At 46.6% G+C, this 18059-nt stretch overlaps 1 protein-coding gene across 6 annotated transcripts in view; it reads right to left on the reverse strand.

Annotated features, from left to right (window-relative positions):
• The window catches only part of GSDME (gasdermin E), a 154671-nt gene that overhangs the window by 21704 nt on the left and 114908 nt on the right, over nt 1-18059 (reverse strand). For 5 of the 6 annotated variants that reach the window (XM_030202090.1, XM_030202100.1, XM_030202075.1 and 2 more), the window contains exons 9-10: nt 16058-16131; nt 185-955 (exon numbers count right to left, since the gene is read on the reverse strand). In XM_030202090.1, the coding sequence (XP_030057950.1) occupies nt 734-955; nt 16058-16131 (296 nt within the window). In that variant the 3' untranslated portion in view covers nt 185-733. Of the gene's footprint in view, nt 1-184; nt 956-16057; nt 16132-18059 lie in introns of those variants that run through there. The other variant, XM_030202066.1, reaches the window with a different exon arrangement.

Raw genomic sequence — 18059 nt, forward strand, 5'->3', positions numbered from 1 at the left:
CAAGTCACTTAGGGATCCTTTTACTAAGCGCGGTGAAAAATGGCTTGCGGTAGTGTAGGTGCGGGTTTTGGGCGCACACCGATCCATTTTTCAGTGCACCTGTAAAAAAGGTTTTGGTTTTTTTTGGCCGAAAATGGACGTGTGGCAAAATCAAAATTGCCGTGCATCCATTTTGGGTCTGAGACCTTACCACCAGCCATAAACCTAGCGGTAAAGACTCATGCGGTAACCAGGCGGTAATGACCTATGCTTGCCAAATGGCACTTGGCACGCGTCTGTGAACGCCTGAAAATAACAAATATTTTTCAGACGTGTGCCAAAAATGAAATTACCGCAAGAGCCACGCCTTTTTGGCACGCATTGACATTTATGCAGTTTAGTAAAAGGGCCCCTTAACCCTCCATTGCCTCAGGTACAAAAACTTAGCTTGTGTAAGAAAGTACCTATATATTGTAAATGTAAACCCACTTTGTTTACAGAAAGGCGATATATCAAATCCATGACCCCCAGTAACCTATTAAATATTATGCTAAAAAGTTTGTAATTGTGTGTATATTCTGTAAATGCAGTTACACAAGCCTGTAAGTTATGTTTTATTCTTGCCCAGCTAAAGCATAGAAGCAAGCTGAAGGTTTTGCCTTCAAAAGCTAGTCAAAAATGCATTTAGTACAATAAAAAAGGTCTTATCTTATTTATTACCTTAAAAGTGAAGTAACATGGCTACTCCACCATTTTATCCAGCTAAAGCATGAAATCCAAATACTGTTATTAAAAGGAGAAGTGGGAGAAAGCCAGGCTCTCTTGTGGTTACAGCTTTAACATAGTTTTCTGTCCTTTCAAGCTTAATGTTGGATAAAGTAAAGAGCTGCTGCAGCATCTGAAACTCTTCTTTGCCCTTGAAAATGGACAGTGGTGGATCTCCCAAAGAAGTGCTCTCTTCCAATACCGTATTGAGCTGCATAAAAAATAAAATTATTATAGGAATCAAGAATTGTTCATAGTTTTTTGTTGTCATTTTTTGCTCAGTCATACTGCTATCCTCATGATTTTGTAAGAGTAGCTGTAAATTAAAGGAAAAGGTGCATTGTCTATGGGCCCCTTAACCTCTTCTCTGGTCATATACTATGACAATTCATTGAACTCTGGAACATGAGACTGCTGTAATGTGACCAGTGCAGATACCATGACTAAAATATGACTCCCTATGTCAGTATCTCAGAAGCTGGCAAAATTAATAGCTGCAGTCAATACATAACCTGCACAGCCAAAATGAAGTCTACTAGCTTTTGGATATAGCAAAAGAGAGGGAACGAAGTACAAACTAAAGTCCAAAAAACAAAATACAGCACCACGGGCCTTTAAAAATGGAACACAGTTCTTTAATGAATAAGCCTTGACAAAAAGACCCAACACGGGCCGTGTTTCGGTGACTAGCACCTGCGTCAGGGGTCACAGTGATGACGTGGAAAACTCGGGGAATAACTCAAATATTCCTCTACAATATATTATTCCTTACCCCACGTCTCATATAGTAAAGGCTACAAAGCAACAAGGCACTTTCACTTTCTGTATCCTAACGGATGAAAAAAAAAAAAAAAAGCACAGAGAAAGGTAACTGAATTAGCACAAGTTTTGAACTTTGTGAGGAACTAGTGGCCCGATGCTCAAAACTCCCGCAGTAAGCCAACAGCGCTGAAACTATACTGCCGGAATAGTGCAGAAAATTAGTTTGCCAATGCTCAAAGGAAATGGTATGCAAATTATATGCATGCTGTTAAAGCGAAAGCAAGGAAGGAGGATGTGCTTGGCGCATATGCACAAGAGTTTCATGGTAAACTCGGCTCCTATGCGCATGCCCCAGGCAAACCCAAAAGTGAAGCACATATTGGGGTCTGTTTTCTGCACCTTTAAATGTAAGCTTAAAATTTTTTTTTTAATAACTTAGAAGGCTTATATTTAAACTAAGGAAACAGGTGCCAATGTGTGTTTTCACTTTCAGGTTAGCTTGGACTTGTGCACATTTGTTTCTCACTACTGGCACTTAAGGGTTTGGACAGGCTTCTTTCTGCTTTGCAATTAAGGAAAAAACGGCAGATTTTAAAGTAAAGAATCCTCTCTTTAAACACCCTAATGCCTGCTCTGAGCTGGTGTTATTTTTTCAGCAGCAATGGTGGCTTTGTTTTGTGCGCTGTTCTCTGAGCAGTGGGAGGGAATAGGAAATGACCTCATTAATATCTGTTTGACTACATTAGCATGCTATTTGCCTAATCTTTGGCATGCTCGTTGTTTCCTGCATTCTACTGTAATGCGGGCGCTAATGGCCTGTAGTGCCTGTGTTTACTTCTGAGCATGGGGGCATAGGAAATGGCTGATAAGTAAATTGCTTGCAGTGGCTCCACTAGCCCAACAAGACTTCTTAAATCTGTCTTGGTCACCCCACAGCCCATTGGGTTTTAAGGACATAAATTTGCATAAACTGGAGATAGTCTATGCAAATTGTATCTTATGCACATTCATTGTGAATATCCTAAAACCCGACTAGCTATCAAGTGACCATATTAGTTTTGGGAAGCCCTGGCACAGGAAAAAAAAAAAAAAAGCAAAATGGTCATGTAAACCAAAAGGGAAAGCAACCCAGACAAAAGGAATTTTAAGTATCATTTATTTACTTATTAGGATATGGTTCGTACTTTTTTCAGTTGTAGTTTAAGGTGAGTTACATTCAGATATAGCAGGTATTTCCCTGTCCCTGGAGGGGTTTACAATCTAAGGGCCCGATGCACAAAGCTTACCGTGCTTGCAACGTTTGCTTTAGGTTGTAGCCTATCTAAAGCAAACGTTATTTAATGTGTAATGCAGAAAGCGGTTCTGCGCCCCCTTTACCGTTTTCTGTAGCAGCTACCGACAACCCTATGCAAATACATTACAATAAGCGCATTAGTATTAAAATGAGCATTCCGAGCAATGCATAGACCTGAGCACCTACCTTTAATGTGCAAACTTTTACAGCAGGTCTGGACCTGTCTTTATGGCAGGTGCTCAGTGTAACCCTACCCACCCCTTTTCTGTCTATTGGGGTTGAGAGTGTGTCTGCAACATGCTTTTCTAAGCTCTGTAAGCTGACTTGCTGTACCTTTTTGCATACTCCCCCTTCAAGCTACTGTAAAATAGCCAAGGTTTTAGCAGTTTAAAAGTATTACAGCATCCACTCTTCAGCCAGTACTGAAAACTCCCAGTTTATCTTTGCAGTGAGAGAGAGAGAGCTGGTAGAAACAAGACTCAAATCTCCAGGGCAGAAACTCTTGTTCAATACTGTAGAACTGTAAGTTATTTCCTTTTGTTTGAATTTACGTTAAAGAATATATTGGTTCAAAGGTTCTGAGTATTCACAGTGACGTTCTATACTATGGTTAACTGCATGCTAATCTATTGAGTAGAGACAGAGCAGGACACACATTATGAAAGTACCAATTCTGAAGTTATGTGTGTGTAAGTGGGAGGCATGCCCATATCCCGCCTATACTGCAGGCATGTGATCAGCTCCTTGTATTCACACACTATGCCATTTATCTGAGCTCTTACATGCACTGCTGTCACTTCATACATAAGTGCTGGTATTCTGTACATCTGCATATGGCATGTAAATGTGGGCACCTGGTTATAGACTTTGTTGTGGATGATCACTGTGTGGCAAATGATAATGTCTTGAAATTCCAAGGAAAGGTGAGAATTGATCGAGACATGCCCATTGATCTCCAAATCTATAAAAACTAAAGATTTTGAACTGGGATGTAGGAGACAAACCCTTTTTGTGTAATTAGCTGGGGATCTTTGGCAAGCAGGGCCGCCAAGGGGGGGGGGGCAAAATTCCCCGGGCCCGGACCTCCAAGGGGGGCCAGGCCACCAGCGCTGCAGTCCCTGGTCTCACCAGCCTGCCTCCTCATCTCTGGGCTCCCTGCATTCAAAGCGGCAGTCACAGATCGCCTCCCTTCGGGCCTTCCCTCTCTGTGTCCCGCCCTCGCGGAAAACAGAAGTTACATCAGACGAGGGTGGGACACAGGGAGGGATTGCCAGAAGAGAGACGATCTGCGACTGCCGCGTTGAATTAAGGGGGCCTGGAGCCGTGGAGGCAGGCAGGTGAGACCGCGGACTGCAGAGGCAGGGGGTGGCAGCAGTGGGGGGAGCAATGGGGGAGGCGGAGCGGCCTTGCCCCGGGCCCGGCCTCAGCCTAGTCTCTCGGCGGCCCTGTTGCCAAGGGCACCATGGTTGTAAGGACCAGTTGGGAACTATGACTATGATGTTTGTTGATCACTCTATTATCTGTTGAATAGTTTTATGGATCAGAAGTATTGGAGGAAAAGCATGCATGAGACTTTTGTCTATGAGATTGCAAATTCATCCAGAACAAGACTTTACAGTATTCTGGAACAAAACTTATTTTTTTTTTAGTTTAATTTCTTCTATGGCTAATATGTTTGATTCTGAATAGTATACAGCACTTTGTTTGAAGGTAATCACATCAGAAATATTTGACAGCAGCAAATTGTATTGTATTTTAAGCGACTGAAGCTGCTGTAAAGTAGACTTGGACAAAGAAGTATAAAGAGTTGCTTCAAGCTGGTGAATTTCCTTTTCCAAATTAGTAATTTTAGCGCTGTTGATCTTGCGGAGATGAGATGAATAGCTGATTACTTCACCCCTTAGCCAGGATTTAAACGCCTCCCAAACTGATATATAAGAGGGCACAGAGTTTTTTGTTATTATCAAAAAATTCAGCAGACGTTTGAGAGATATATTGGAGAAACAGAGCATCAGACAGCAGAGAAACGTTGAGTCTCCAGGGAGAAGAACTGGGCTTACTAGTTGACCAAACAAAGTCACATGATATGGCTGCGTGGTCAGAGAATGAAATTTCATGAATTTTTGCAGCTGTCAACATAGGAATCAGATCCTTGGTTCCCAGAAGGTAATCTATTCTGGAATATGTACGATGAAGTGCTGAAAAAAAAGGTATAGTCTCTAGACATCGGGTACAGTAGCCTCCAGAGATCAGACCAACCATTAGATTGCATGAGATTATTTAGTGTGCTTCTAATCCTGAGTTTAGCAGGCCTGCAGTTTGAAGATCTATCCAAATAAGGATCAACTGGAAAACTGAAGTCACCCCCCCCTACTATAGGGTGGCAAGTAAGCACACTTAGACCCGGATGCATTGACAGCATGGAAAAAATTGGGGTCATCAGCGTTTGGAGCACAGACATTTATTAAAACAATGGGATTGCCCTCAAGAGTTCCTTCTAGGTGAGACCATCTGCCTTCGCTGTCATTGCCATGAGAAATTAACTGAACAGGCAATGACTTTTTGAGAAGAGTAATAACACCATTCTTCCAACCTTTCGCAGGACTGAAAAAACCTTTCTCAAACCATTTACCCCAAAGTTTAGAGATTTCTTGTGCATCAAGATGAGATTCCTGCAAAAAACATATATCCGCTTTTTTGTTCCTCAGATATAACATGAGCTTTTTCCTTTTTATGGGGTTTGAAATTCCCTTTACATTAAGGGAGAGAATATGCAGATTTACCATTGAAATAATGAGTTATGAAATCAGATATGTCATGGTGCACTAAACGGCACATGCTTAAAAGAGATATGTAAGTAACAGGCAAGGATAGTAACCTCCAGTAAAATAAAACAAAAATATAAAGTTCCAAGGAGCACAAGCACTTTTAAAAAAAGAAAGTATGCTCCATTGAGGAGAAAAAAGAATAAAAGTAAGACATCATTTCGTGGCACATGAGTCCAGTATAGACACTCAAGGGGACTATAGCCAGCTTATAATACATTTAAAGCAAAAGAAAATCACATAGCAACCGAAGATACAAAACATGTGAAATAGTGAGAGGCTGCAGTCATATTTAGCTGCAAGAGGTTTTTTTTTAGACAAGATTCGCTATCAAGAAAGTTCTGCAAGTCCACAGGGTCAGTGTAATGCTTAGTGCTGTTTTGAAATGTTACACGCATAGTTGCAGGGTACAAGAGACTGTACAGAGCTCCCACTGCCTTCAGCTTCGGGCGCATGTCTAAAAACAGCTTCCGTTTTTTAACAGTGGCCTTAGAGAAATCAGGAACCAGCAGGAGCTTTACCCCTCCATGAAACACTGGGGATTTTGCTCTGAAAGCCTTCAGAATTAACATCACCTGATCATGGCGCAAAACTTTTACAATAATTGGGCGCGGGTAGTTTTTCCTAGGTATGGGTTGTTGTAAAATACGATAAGGGAAATGGGGCTTGATATACCGCCTTTCTGAGGTTTTTGCAACTACATTCAAAGCGGTTTACATATATTCAGGTACTTATTTTGTACCAGGGGCAATGGAGGGTTAAGTGACTTGCCCAGAGTCACAAGGAGCTGCAGTGGGAATTGAATTCAGTTCCCCAGGATCAAAGTCCACTGCACTAACCACTAGGCTACTCCTCCACTTTCTATATCTATAATGGAGTCAGATGGGAGTGCCGCTATATTTGTGAAGAAAGTTTTTAAAAAAAGAAATAGATCCTTTCCCTCAGACTGCTTGGGAAGCCCAAGAAGCCAAATATGATTCCTTCTCAAACGATTAGAGAGATCTTCTATCTCCCTCTGCATCATCTCAATTTTATTTAGTTTGCGTGAGGTTTCCAGCTGAAACGTATCATGCGCGGACATCCGGTCTTCAAGGAATTCAACTCTGGCATTGAACTGAACAAGCTGGGTAGAAATCGCGGCTAGCTCAGTCTTGATTTCAGCAGTGGAGGTAAGGTTTTGCTGCATTAATTCGCGCAAGGCGATAGACTCAGTCTTTCTGAGGGGTAATGGTGTCTGAAGGGCCTTATCCGGGACGGGAAGCAACGTTGGATTTATTTTGTTTAGAGGCTGGGGGGCAAGAGCTATCGTTCCTGCTTGATTCTGACGCCATCGTAGTGGGTGCCAAAAACGCTAGATATTATCCTAAGAAAAATATGTTTTCGGCCGCTACAGATCGTTTGATGTTAAGACTGGCGAGGAGATCAGCCCTAGGCAACCATGCCGGTTAAGGTCACGTGACCACATTCCTGGAACAAAACTTCTGATATTTGATTGTATTTCATGGCAAAGAGATCTATGGTTGGAAGGTCCCAGCAAGCAAATATACATAAATTACTGTTTTGGTTGAAGTAACTCTTGTGTAAATCAAACTAGCAATTGAGAAAAGCTGCTAGCTGGTTCTGACCTCTGGGGAAGTAGTTGGCCTACAAAAAAGACATAGAGTCCCAATGCAAAATGCCATATGTAAAGGGCTTCCTGACAAAGCCAAAAGGAGCCCATTCCACCCTGCTTGTTCATATGGAACTTTGCCATCCTGGTTGTCCTTGTGAATAATCAACACCTTACCCCTTGAACATGTCCTCGAAGGTATTCAGAGCATAGAAGACTGCCCAAAGTTCCAACAAGATATAAAACAGCTGTTCTGCATTTAACCAACACCCCTGAGTGTGAAAGTGGTGTAGATGGGCACCCTTGCCCAATGAAGATGCCTGTGGTGAGGATCATGTTGAACTAAGGTTGATGAAATAATGCCCCTTTGGTGAGGTTGGTCAATTTCTACTAAGTTAGAGCTCGTTTTATCTTTGGTGTTATGAGAATTTTTTTTGACGGAGGTTGCAATGTTGGTTCTATGGGAACTTGAGGTACCACTGAAGCAGCCTCATGCATAATTCGGCCACTGGGACTAATGCTATTACTACTGCCAGATGGCAGAATAGTCTGAGGATGCATCTGGCTGAGTCAGAGTGGGCAGAATGCTTGTTTACTTTAGATTTAATATACCACCTTTCTTTTAACAAACCAAAGCACTGTACCTAGTCAAAACAGAAAAGGAAAGCAGAAAGGAATTCCATAATCAACAGGAAAGGGAAAAGAAGAACAAAGAGGATAGGCAAGCTATAGTATGGGAAAATTAGGTTCTTACCTTGGTAATTTTCTTTCCTTTAGTCATAGCAGATGAAGCCATTACGTATGGGTTATGTCCATCAACCAGCAGGGGAGATAGAGAGCACTCAAACTTTCACAATGCCCTCTTGGCCAGCTAGCTCCACTGCCTCTTCAGTATTTGAAGCTTCCAAAGCAGTATGGCAAACCGCAATGGGAATCACAAGAGCTTTCCTCACAGTGAACGATGGCCCATCACAAGGGCATGAACTCATAAAGGAGGGAATGCACATCCTCCTGGAGGGAATAAACTCATCCTCCTTATTGTATAAGTGGAGGGGAACACACGCGCCTCCTGGAGGGAATCACACATCCTCCCAACACACTGGAGGGAATGAACTCATCCTCCTATTTATAGAACTGGAGGGGAACACACGTGCCTCCTGGAGAGAATCAACACATTCTCCAAAACATGCTGGAGGGAATGAACACATCCTCCTAAATTTAAACTGAACATGAATCCTGAAGATTGTTTTCCAACTTTCTCCCAAGGAAGGAACTTCAGGAAATTAGAACAGAACCTGAAAAACAGATTCACAGCATACAGACAATCATACAGGGAGGGCTCATGGCTTCATCTGCTATGACTAAAGGAAAGAAAATTACCAAGGTAAGAACCTACTTTTCCCTTCCTTGTCATCAAGCAGATGAAGACATTACGTATGGGATGTAACAAAGCAATCCCTAGATAGGGTGGGAACAAGCCACACCACGCGCTAGCACTTGTGCACCAAAACGCGCATCCCTCCTGGCAGCCACATCCAGCCTGTAATGTCGGGCAAAGGAGAGCTTAGAAGCCCATGTTGCTGCACTGCATATCTCTTGAAGAGAGAGTGCTCCAGTTTCAGCCCAAGAGGAAGAAATCGCTCTAGTAGAATGTGCCTTAAAGGCTACAGGCGGAACCCTGCCGGCCAGCAGATAAGCTGAAAAGATAGTTTCTTTGAGCAAGCGGGCAATAGTGGCCTTAGACGCTGAAGACCCTCTGCGAGAACCGGATAGCAAAACAAACAGATGATCAGAAGTCCTGAAAGAGTTAGTAACTCGCAGATACTGCAGCAGAGTCCTGCGCACATCCAAAAGGTGCAGCTGCCCAAAAGATTCTGGAAACTCTTCCTCTGAAAAAGAGGGCAAGAAAATAGGCTGGTTTAAGTGAAAGGCTGAAACCACCTTAGGCATAAAGGAAGGCACTGTCCGAACCGTGACTCCGGACTCTGAAAATTGCTGAAATGGGTCTCTACAGGACAGCGCCTGGAGCTCTGACACCCGTCTCGCCGAGGTTATGGCCACCAGAAAAACGGCCTTCAGTGTCAAGTCTTTCTCCGATGCTCGCCGAAGCGGCTCAAAAGGAGATGCCTGCAGGGTTTTCAAAACTAGCCCCAGGTTCCAAGCTGGACAGGGTGCTCGCACTGGAGGTCGGAGCCGAAGCACCCCTCTAAGAAACCGTGCCACATCTGGGTGAGCAGCCAAAGACACGCCTTCCACCTTACCACGAAGGGAGGCCAACGCTGCCACCTGCACCCGCAGGGAATTATAGGCCAAGCCTTTTTGTACACCTTCCTGCAAAAAGTCCAGAATCGGCGAGACAGGAGCCCGCATTGGAACAATGGCTCTGGAAGCACACCAAGACTCAAACAGGCACCAAATCCTGGCATAAGCCACGGAAGTGGACCGCTTGCGGGCTTGCAGGAGAGTGGAAATAACTTTATTGGAATAACCTTTATCCCTCAATTGCGCCCTCTCAATAGCCATGCCGTAAGACCAAAGCGGCCGGTGTCCTCCATGGCTACCGGTCCCTGAGTCAACAGGTTCGGTACCAGAGGTAACGGCAGAGGAGCCTCCAGGAGCATCTGTCGGAGGTCTGCATACCAAGGTCTCCTTGGCCAATCCGGGGCGATGAGGACCACTTCTCCTGGGTGCAGCCGAATCCGCAAGAGCAGGCGCCCTATCAAGGACCATGGGGGAAACACATAAAGTAGACCCGGAGGCCAGGGTTGAGCCAAGGCATCCAACCCCGCCGAGCGAGGATCTCTCCGTCTGCTGAAGAAGCACGGGACTTTGGTATTGGCACTTGTCGCCATTAGATCCATCACGGGCTTGCCCCATTTGGCACAGATCTGCAGGAATACTTCGTCTGCCAGATTCCATTCTGCTGGATCGATCTGATGCCTGCTCAGATAATCGGCCTGCACATTGCTCTGACCTGCAATATGAGCTGCCGACAGACACTGAAGATGCAGCTCGGCCCAGTGGCAAATCAGTTCGGCCTGCGCGGCTAGTGCTCTGCACCTTGTTCCGCCTTGTCAATTTATATAGGCCACCGTTGTCGTGTTGTCCGACATCACTCTGACAGCTAATCCTTCCAGGGTCACTTGAAAGGCCAGAAGCGCCTGAAACACCGCTTTCAACTCTAGGCGGTTGATGGACCAGTCCGACTCCTCGGGTGTCCATAGACCCTGGGCATGCTTCCCCTTGCAGTGTGCGCCCCAGCCCTTCAGGCTGGCATCTGTTACCACTAGGCACCAAACGGGGAGCGTCAGCGGCATTCCTCGCCGCAGCATGCTGTCCGAGAGCCACCACTCCATGCTGAGACGGGCCACAGGGAGCCAAGTAAGTCTGCATTGGTAATCCTGAGAAATAGGAGACCATCTCCGGAGTAGGGAATACTGTAGAGGTCTCAGGTGCGCTCTCGCCCAGGGTACCACTTCCATCGTGGCTGTCATCGATCCCAGCAGCTGGACAATGTCCCACGCTTGCGGGCGGGGCATCCTCAGGAGCAGACGGACCTGATTCTGAAGCTTGCACCGCCTTGGCTCGGGTAGGAACACATAGCCCGAGACTGTGTCGAACCTGGCCCCCAAAAACTCTCTTCTTTCAGGTCTAGAGACGTGAGAAACTCTCCTGGCTGAACCGCCGCAATGACGGAGCGCAGGGATTCCATGTGGAAATGCCGCACTCTCAAGGACTTGTTCACTTCTTTTAAGTCCAGAATAGGGCGAAAGGACCCACCTTTTCGCGGCACCACAAAGTAGATGGAGTATCGGCCGCAGCCTTGCTCGGCGGGAGGCACCGGGGTCACTGCCCCTAACTGAATCAGACCTTGTAAAGTCTCCTCCACCGCCGCCCGTTTGACGGCAGAACCGCATCGGGACTCCACAAACACGTCTCTTACTGGGGCGTTGAATTCTATTCTGTATCCATCTCTGATCAGGTCCAGAACCCACTGATCTGAGGAAATCTTGGCCCACTCCTCGACAAAGAGGGAAAGCCGTCCTCCGATGACAGGCATCGAGGAGAGGGCCGGCGCACCATCATTGAGAGGGTCGCCCCTGAACTCCTGGTCTTGAGCCACCGGCTGCGGAACGCTTGTCCGAGCGAAAGGAGTTCCTCTGCTGACTACGGGCACGTGAAGTGAACCCAGCAGAAAGCCCCGGCCGGTACCTTCTAGCTTCACGGAAGCGAGGTCTGTACGAGGAGTGGACCGCCTGGCCCTTAGAGGAAGGCCTCTGCCTATCTTCGGGCAAGCGCTGGGGTTTTGGATCACCCAGGCCTTTCACAATTTTCTCTAACTCCTCACCAAATAGGAGAAGTCCTTGAAAAGGCAACTTCACCAACCTTTGCTTAGAGGCCATGTCCGCTGCCCAGTGTCGTAGCCACAGACGACGGCGAGCCGCCACTGCTACTGCCATTTGTTTAGCCGAAGCTCTGACAAGGTCATAAAGGGCATCAGCCAGAAAGGACAAGGCCACCTCCATCCGCGGAGCCACATCCAAGAAGGGCTCCGCTCCATCTCCGGGCTGAGCCACTGCCTGTTGCAGCCAAGCTAGGCAGGCTCTCACAGCATAACAGCTGCATGCAGACGCCCGAACAGTGAGACCTGCAATTTCAAAGGACCGTTTCAACACTGTTTCCAGCCTACGGTCTTGAACATCCTTCAGGGCAACACCTCCTTCAACAGGGAGGGTAGTTCTCTTTGTCACCGCAGTGACTAGGGCATCCACTGTAGGCATTTGAAAATGAGCCATATGTCCCTCACGCAGAGGGTATAACTGCCCCATAGCCCTGGAAACTCTCAAAGGTCCCTTGGGGTCAGCCCACTGAGCCGAAACAAGCTCTAGGATGGAGTCATGCAAAGGGAAGGCCCGAGCAGCTTTCTTGGTACTAGCCATCCTGGGATTACCCGAGGAGGCCATGCCACTGTCAGGATCTTCAATCGAGAGGGCCTGCAGGGTATCTGAAATAAGCGCTGGCAGCTCATCACGGTGGAAAATCCTCACCGCGGAGGGATCATCCAGATCCTGTGGTAAATCCGCACCTGACTCTGGTTCCTCAGACCGTCTGTCAGAGTTCTCCAAATCCTCACACCCCGACCACGGGGGGGAAAAAGGTGCACCACAATCTGAAGGGGAATTAACCCTTCTGCGCTTATCTTTAGGCCAAGCATCCGGGAAAAAAGCCTCACTGGGCAGTCCCAGGCCAGAATCCATCGGGGGGGGGGCAATCAGAGGAGCCTCAGGCGACCCTTGAGGGAGGGCTCTTTTCATCATGTATGCTTTATGCAGCAAAAGCACAAAATCCGGGGAGAAAATCTCACCCTGGGCACCCAAATCCTGTCCGGTGCTAGTCACTCCTGAAATAACCTCATCTCGAGGTGCCCCACCCGGCTCAGGTCTCTCCGTGTCCACGGAGGCCGCGCCATGCGGTGTAAGCAAAATGGCGCCCGCTGCCAGCTCAGAGCGGGAAGAAACATCGCTCGCCATGCTCGGGCCGGCTCCTACGCCAATACAGCATGATTTACAGAGCCCTGCTGCTGATTTGCGCTTGCCACAAGTGGAACAGCGCTTTACATTGTCCGCAGCCATCGCCGAAAAACGGCGGTAAAATCCAAAATGGCGGTTCGCGCCAAAATCGCCCCGATCGCGGGCCCACCCCGGAAGAGTTGGAAAACACTCTTACCTCAAAGGATCTAGTGTACAACTACGATCCTGCTGAAAATCAGGTCAAAAACCTCTGTTCCAGCGTCTCTGCGTTTAAAAACACGACGCGACTTTTTTTTGTTTGTTTGTTTAAGCTGTTAGGAAAGCAGAGGTATTGAAGACTCCGGAGGCTCAGATAAGTGGGAAAGGCAGGGAAAGGGCGAACCTATATGCCTGCATCCACTGTTGGTGGGTAAGGACAGGGAAAGCAAGGCAATATGTCCACATCCACAGAGTTATGGGTAAGGCAGGGAAAGGGCTAACCTATGTGCCTTTAAAGTGAAGCTGCTATAGCCTCCAACACCCCGGTTAACAACTGGCAAGCCAGGAACCACCTCCCGGCAGATTTTTCTGGAGCTCGAACAAGCTGCAGCCACCCTGCTAAGGGAGATAGAGAATACTGAAGAGGCAGTGGAGCTAGCTGGCCAAGAGGGCACTGTGAAAGTTTGAGTGCTCTCTATCTCCCCTGCTGGTTGATGGACATAACCCATACGTAATGGCTTCATCTGCTTGATGACAAGGAAAGGGTAGTAAGTTTCTTCCACAGCTCCTCACAGAAATCCCTCAAAAGCTAGCGGGAAGTGGGTCTTCAGGACCACTTTAAACTTAAGAGTATGAAGTCTCAAGTTGTAGTGATGACAGAAGAGAATTCCAGAGAGGGAGGCACAGGAAAAAGAAAGCTGTGCTCCTGGTCAAATCCAGATGAGCATTAGAAACAGATCATAGAACAACTAGGTGAAGTCCACAGGAAGAATGGAGAAAGTAGGGGGGATTTTACATGGAAACAATAGAAGAGCCAGGTATGAAGGGGTGCCCAGAACCAGAGTGCATATTTTAAATTGAAGTCAGAAAGAGACTTTCTGAAGTCACTCTATGATTCAACTTTCAAGTTGCCTGAATATGCCCCTGAAGCTTCTGATGTCAGTTTTTGCTAGCCAGTGTTTGTTGGGATGTGTAACCCTGAAAGTAGGCAGCAAACAGCCACAGCTCTATAACCCAAAGTATCAGATCTACATTGGCCTACAACAACTGTTGCTCCAGGTCACATTGAGGCATATTTTCAAAGCACTTATACTTACAAAATTCCATAGTAACCTACAGAACTTTGTAAGTCTGAGAACTTTGAAAATAAGCCCCACCGTAATCTATGGACCTCAGGGCTGGGGGGGGGCAAGGCTAAATTCCCCAGGCCCAGCCTCCAAGGGGGGGGGGGGGGGGGTACAGGCAGTGGTGTGCTGGAGCCGCTCGCACCGGCTCGCAAGAGCCGCTTGTTAAATTTTGACAGCTCTTGCGAGCCGGTTGTTGTAAGGGGCGAGCCGGCTCCATTGCACGAGGTAAGCATGGCAGGAGGGCGCCATGCTTACCTCCCCTCCCATCCATTTGTAGAGATTGTCCTTCGCCCCCCTATCCTCCCCTGCCGCTCCCATCCGTCAGTTTCAAATACCTGCCTGGAAGCGCCACCTTATTTAAAGTCCTGCTGCCCGTCTCCAGCTGCCTTTCCTGATTGCTTCTCAGGAGTTCGGTTCGCGCCCTTAGTCCCGCCTTCTGACGTCATTCTGACGTCATTTCCTTTTCCCGCGGCGGGACTAACGGCGCAAAGAACCGAACTCCTGAGAAGCAATCAGGAAAGGCAGCTGGAGACGGGCAGCAGGGCTTGAAATAAGGCGGCGCTTCGATGCAGGTATTTGAAACTAACGGATGGGAGGGGCAGGGGAGGATGGGGGGGGGCGAAGGACATCGCTACACATGGATGGGAGCGGGAGGGCAGGGGAGGGAGGAGAACTGCTGGGCATGGATGGGCAGAGGGGGGCAGGGGAGAGAATTGCTGGGCATGGATGGGCAGGGGAGAGAATTGCTGGGCATGGACGGGCAGAGGGGGGCAGGGGAGAGAACTGCTGGGCATGGACGGGCAGAGGGAGGCAGGGGAGAGAATTGCTGGGCATGGACGGGCAGAGGGAGGCAGGGGAGAGAATTGCTGGGCATGGATGGGCAGAGGAGAGAATTGCTGGGCATGGATGGATAGAGATGGGCAGGGGAGAGAGGAGAGTTTCAGGACATGGATGGCGGGGAGAGCAAGAGAAATTCTGGACATGGATGGAGGGGAGGGAAGGGAGAGAGAAGAAATGCTGGACATGGAGGGAAGATAGAGGAAGGAGATTAGATGAGGGAAAAGGAAGTGAGGAGAGAAACTGCACATGGATGGAGAAAATAGGCAGAAGCTGGATCCACTGTACAGTCAAGTATGCGGAGGACCAGAAATGAAGAAGAAAGGAGGAAAGAAAAGAAATAAATGGAAAGGAAGCCCTGGAAACGGAGTCAAGGGAACAGATAGCAGCAGAATCAGATACTGGACCAGCATGATCAGAGAAACAAAGTCACCAGACAACAAAGGTAGAAAAAAAATTATTTTATTTTCATTATAGTGTTTGGAATATGTCCACTTTGAGAATCAGGTGCTGAATGTTAAAAGTTTATGTTTATTTACTTATTTATGGCATTTTATCCCATATTAAACATGAATTAGATTGGAACCTGGGATCATTTAATTTTTTTTTCCTGGAGAGAGTAATGTGTTGGCCGCTGCCCCCCCCCCCCCCCCCCCCCCCCCCCCCCCGGGTATAACCAGCTCTGCAATTTTTTTTTTTGGGGGGGGGGGGGCGCCGAGGTGGACCGAGGAGAGAGCCTGTTGTTAAAAATTTACCAGCACACCACTGGGTACAGGCCCAGTGCCGGCAAGCTTCTTCCTGCCTGCTTCTGGGTCTGTCCTCTCCTGCGTGTCTCCCAAGATTCAGATGATTACATTAATGCGATATTGCGTTAATGCAATCATCCAGGTCCCAACTCCAGAAGAGGAGGAGAGGACAGGGTGTGCAGCGCAGCACTGACTCAGAGACAGAAAGGTGTGGGGGGCGGTTGTGGCAGTCCAGTCCTGGGCCCAGCTGCGGCCCTGATGGAACTTTGTGCTTTGAAAATGAGCCCCGCTGTCTGCTAACCTCATACTTCTGCCTGGAGAGATGGTGTCTATGTCCTCAGCAAGTACAGAGGCAAATGCCACTCGCACCTTCAGATTACTCACCAAACAACTCAAGGCTGGTATAAGATGCAGATCACAGTAAGTCTCGAGTACAGCTAAGGCTGAATCATCCAGTTCTATTAAAGGAAAGAAACCACAGTCAGTGCATCTGATTATTCATGTTTGAATGAGAGGACTAACTGGAAAAAGCTGGAATACTTCTAAAGCTGTGTTTTAAAGGGGAGGGGATGTGATATACCACCTTTCTGCACTTATAATCAAAATAGGTTACATATTATATACAGGTACTTAATTCGTACCTGGGGCAATGGAGGGTTAAGTGACTTGCCCAGAGTCACAAGGAGCTACAGTGTGAATTGAAACCAGTTTCCCTGGTTTCTCAGGCCTCCTCACCTCACACTACATCTTCTCCAGCACTGTCCAGGCCCGCCAGAACAACATGATCCACTTTTACTCAAAGGCTTCCCCTCGGTCTTAAGGGTCATCAACTGCACACACATGGCCCTCAGACTCCTTCCCCCTCCCCAGGAACCCGAGGACACCTAGCACTTTCTGAACATGCAGGTGGGTGTGTGATGCCCAGGGGGAGACAGAGGATGTGTGTGCTCGGTACATGGGGTCCTACCATGATGTATACATTCTACAGCACTCAGGAATCTATCAACGTCTTGAGACCATGGGGAAATCACTGGCAAGCTCGCTCATAGGTAAGCAGCACTGGAATCTCATAATAATGCGGATTACAATATAAGAATACTAGTCCTCACTAGAAAGATATATCATATTAAAATATGAATAATTTAAAAAAAATTACAGCAAGTATTTTTAAAATAAATATGCTTTTAACAATTTACAAAATTTCAAATAACATAGGATCAATCTCAATTCTAATAGAAGAGGATTCCAACATTGAACAGATGGATAAGAAAAGCCCACCGAATAGATAGATATAAATTTTACTCCCTTAAGCATAGGATATTGCAGAACATAATCTTTTGATCAGAGAGAGCAATTAGTTGACATTACAGCAATTAAACTTCAAGAAAAGTTGCACTGGCTCCCAATCAAAGAACGGATCGCCTTCAAAATCTGTACCTTAGTCCACAAAATCATATACGGCATAGTCCCAGGATACATGACAGACCTTATAGATCTACCAATAAGAAATAAAGTCAGATCATCAAGATCCTACCTAAACCTACACTACCCAAATTGCAAAGGACTGAAATACAAAACAACTTTAGCTTCTCCTACGTAAGCGCAAAACTATGGAATGGCCTCCCAAAAGCTGTGAAAACAATCCACGACCACCTGAACTTCAGGAAATCACTAAAAACCAACCTCTTCAAAACGGCCTACCCCAACAACCCAATGTAAACCTGTTCACCCAGCAAAACAGCATGATTATAATCGTACTGGACAACACACAATCGTCATCCCTTCCGACCCTCCACTTATATCTCATACGATCACTATACAACCTTGTATTTGTTATCAACCGACTGGGCAAATGCCTTTGACAGTACTATGTAAGCCACATTGAGCCTGCAAATAGGTGGGAAAATGTGGGGTACAAATGCAACAAATAAATAAACTAAACATATACTCTGGGGATTGTCCATACAATATCTTATGTACTAACATACAAAGTTTAAAGTGGCAGAAAGCTTCTGTTGGGAGCCAATGACGGCTTCTCAATAATGGTGTAGCCCAATCTGATCTTCGCTTACCGTATACATTAGTTTTGCTGCAGTATTCTGCAATACTTGGAAGCGTCTAAGAGATGTCTTCAAACAACCTATATGCAGTGAGGTACAGTAATCAAACTGCAACAAAAACAGTACTTGTACCACTAATTGAAAATGCTCATGATTAAATAATTTTTCAATACACTGTAGTTGTCAGTTTGTTGAATACTCTCTGAATCAACTGTCTGTGATCTTTATCCTGACACCCTCCCCCAAGATGACAGTGACTACCCCCAGTGAACCTTGCTCATGACCCCCCCCCCCTTGTACACTCCCAAAATAAGGCAGAGCCCATA

Source organism: Microcaecilia unicolor, chromosome 1 (assembly GCF_901765095.1).
Source record: "Microcaecilia unicolor chromosome 1, aMicUni1.1, whole genome shotgun sequence".
In the NCBI taxonomy this organism is placed as follows: domain Eukaryota; kingdom Metazoa; phylum Chordata; class Amphibia; order Gymnophiona; family Siphonopidae; genus Microcaecilia; species Microcaecilia unicolor.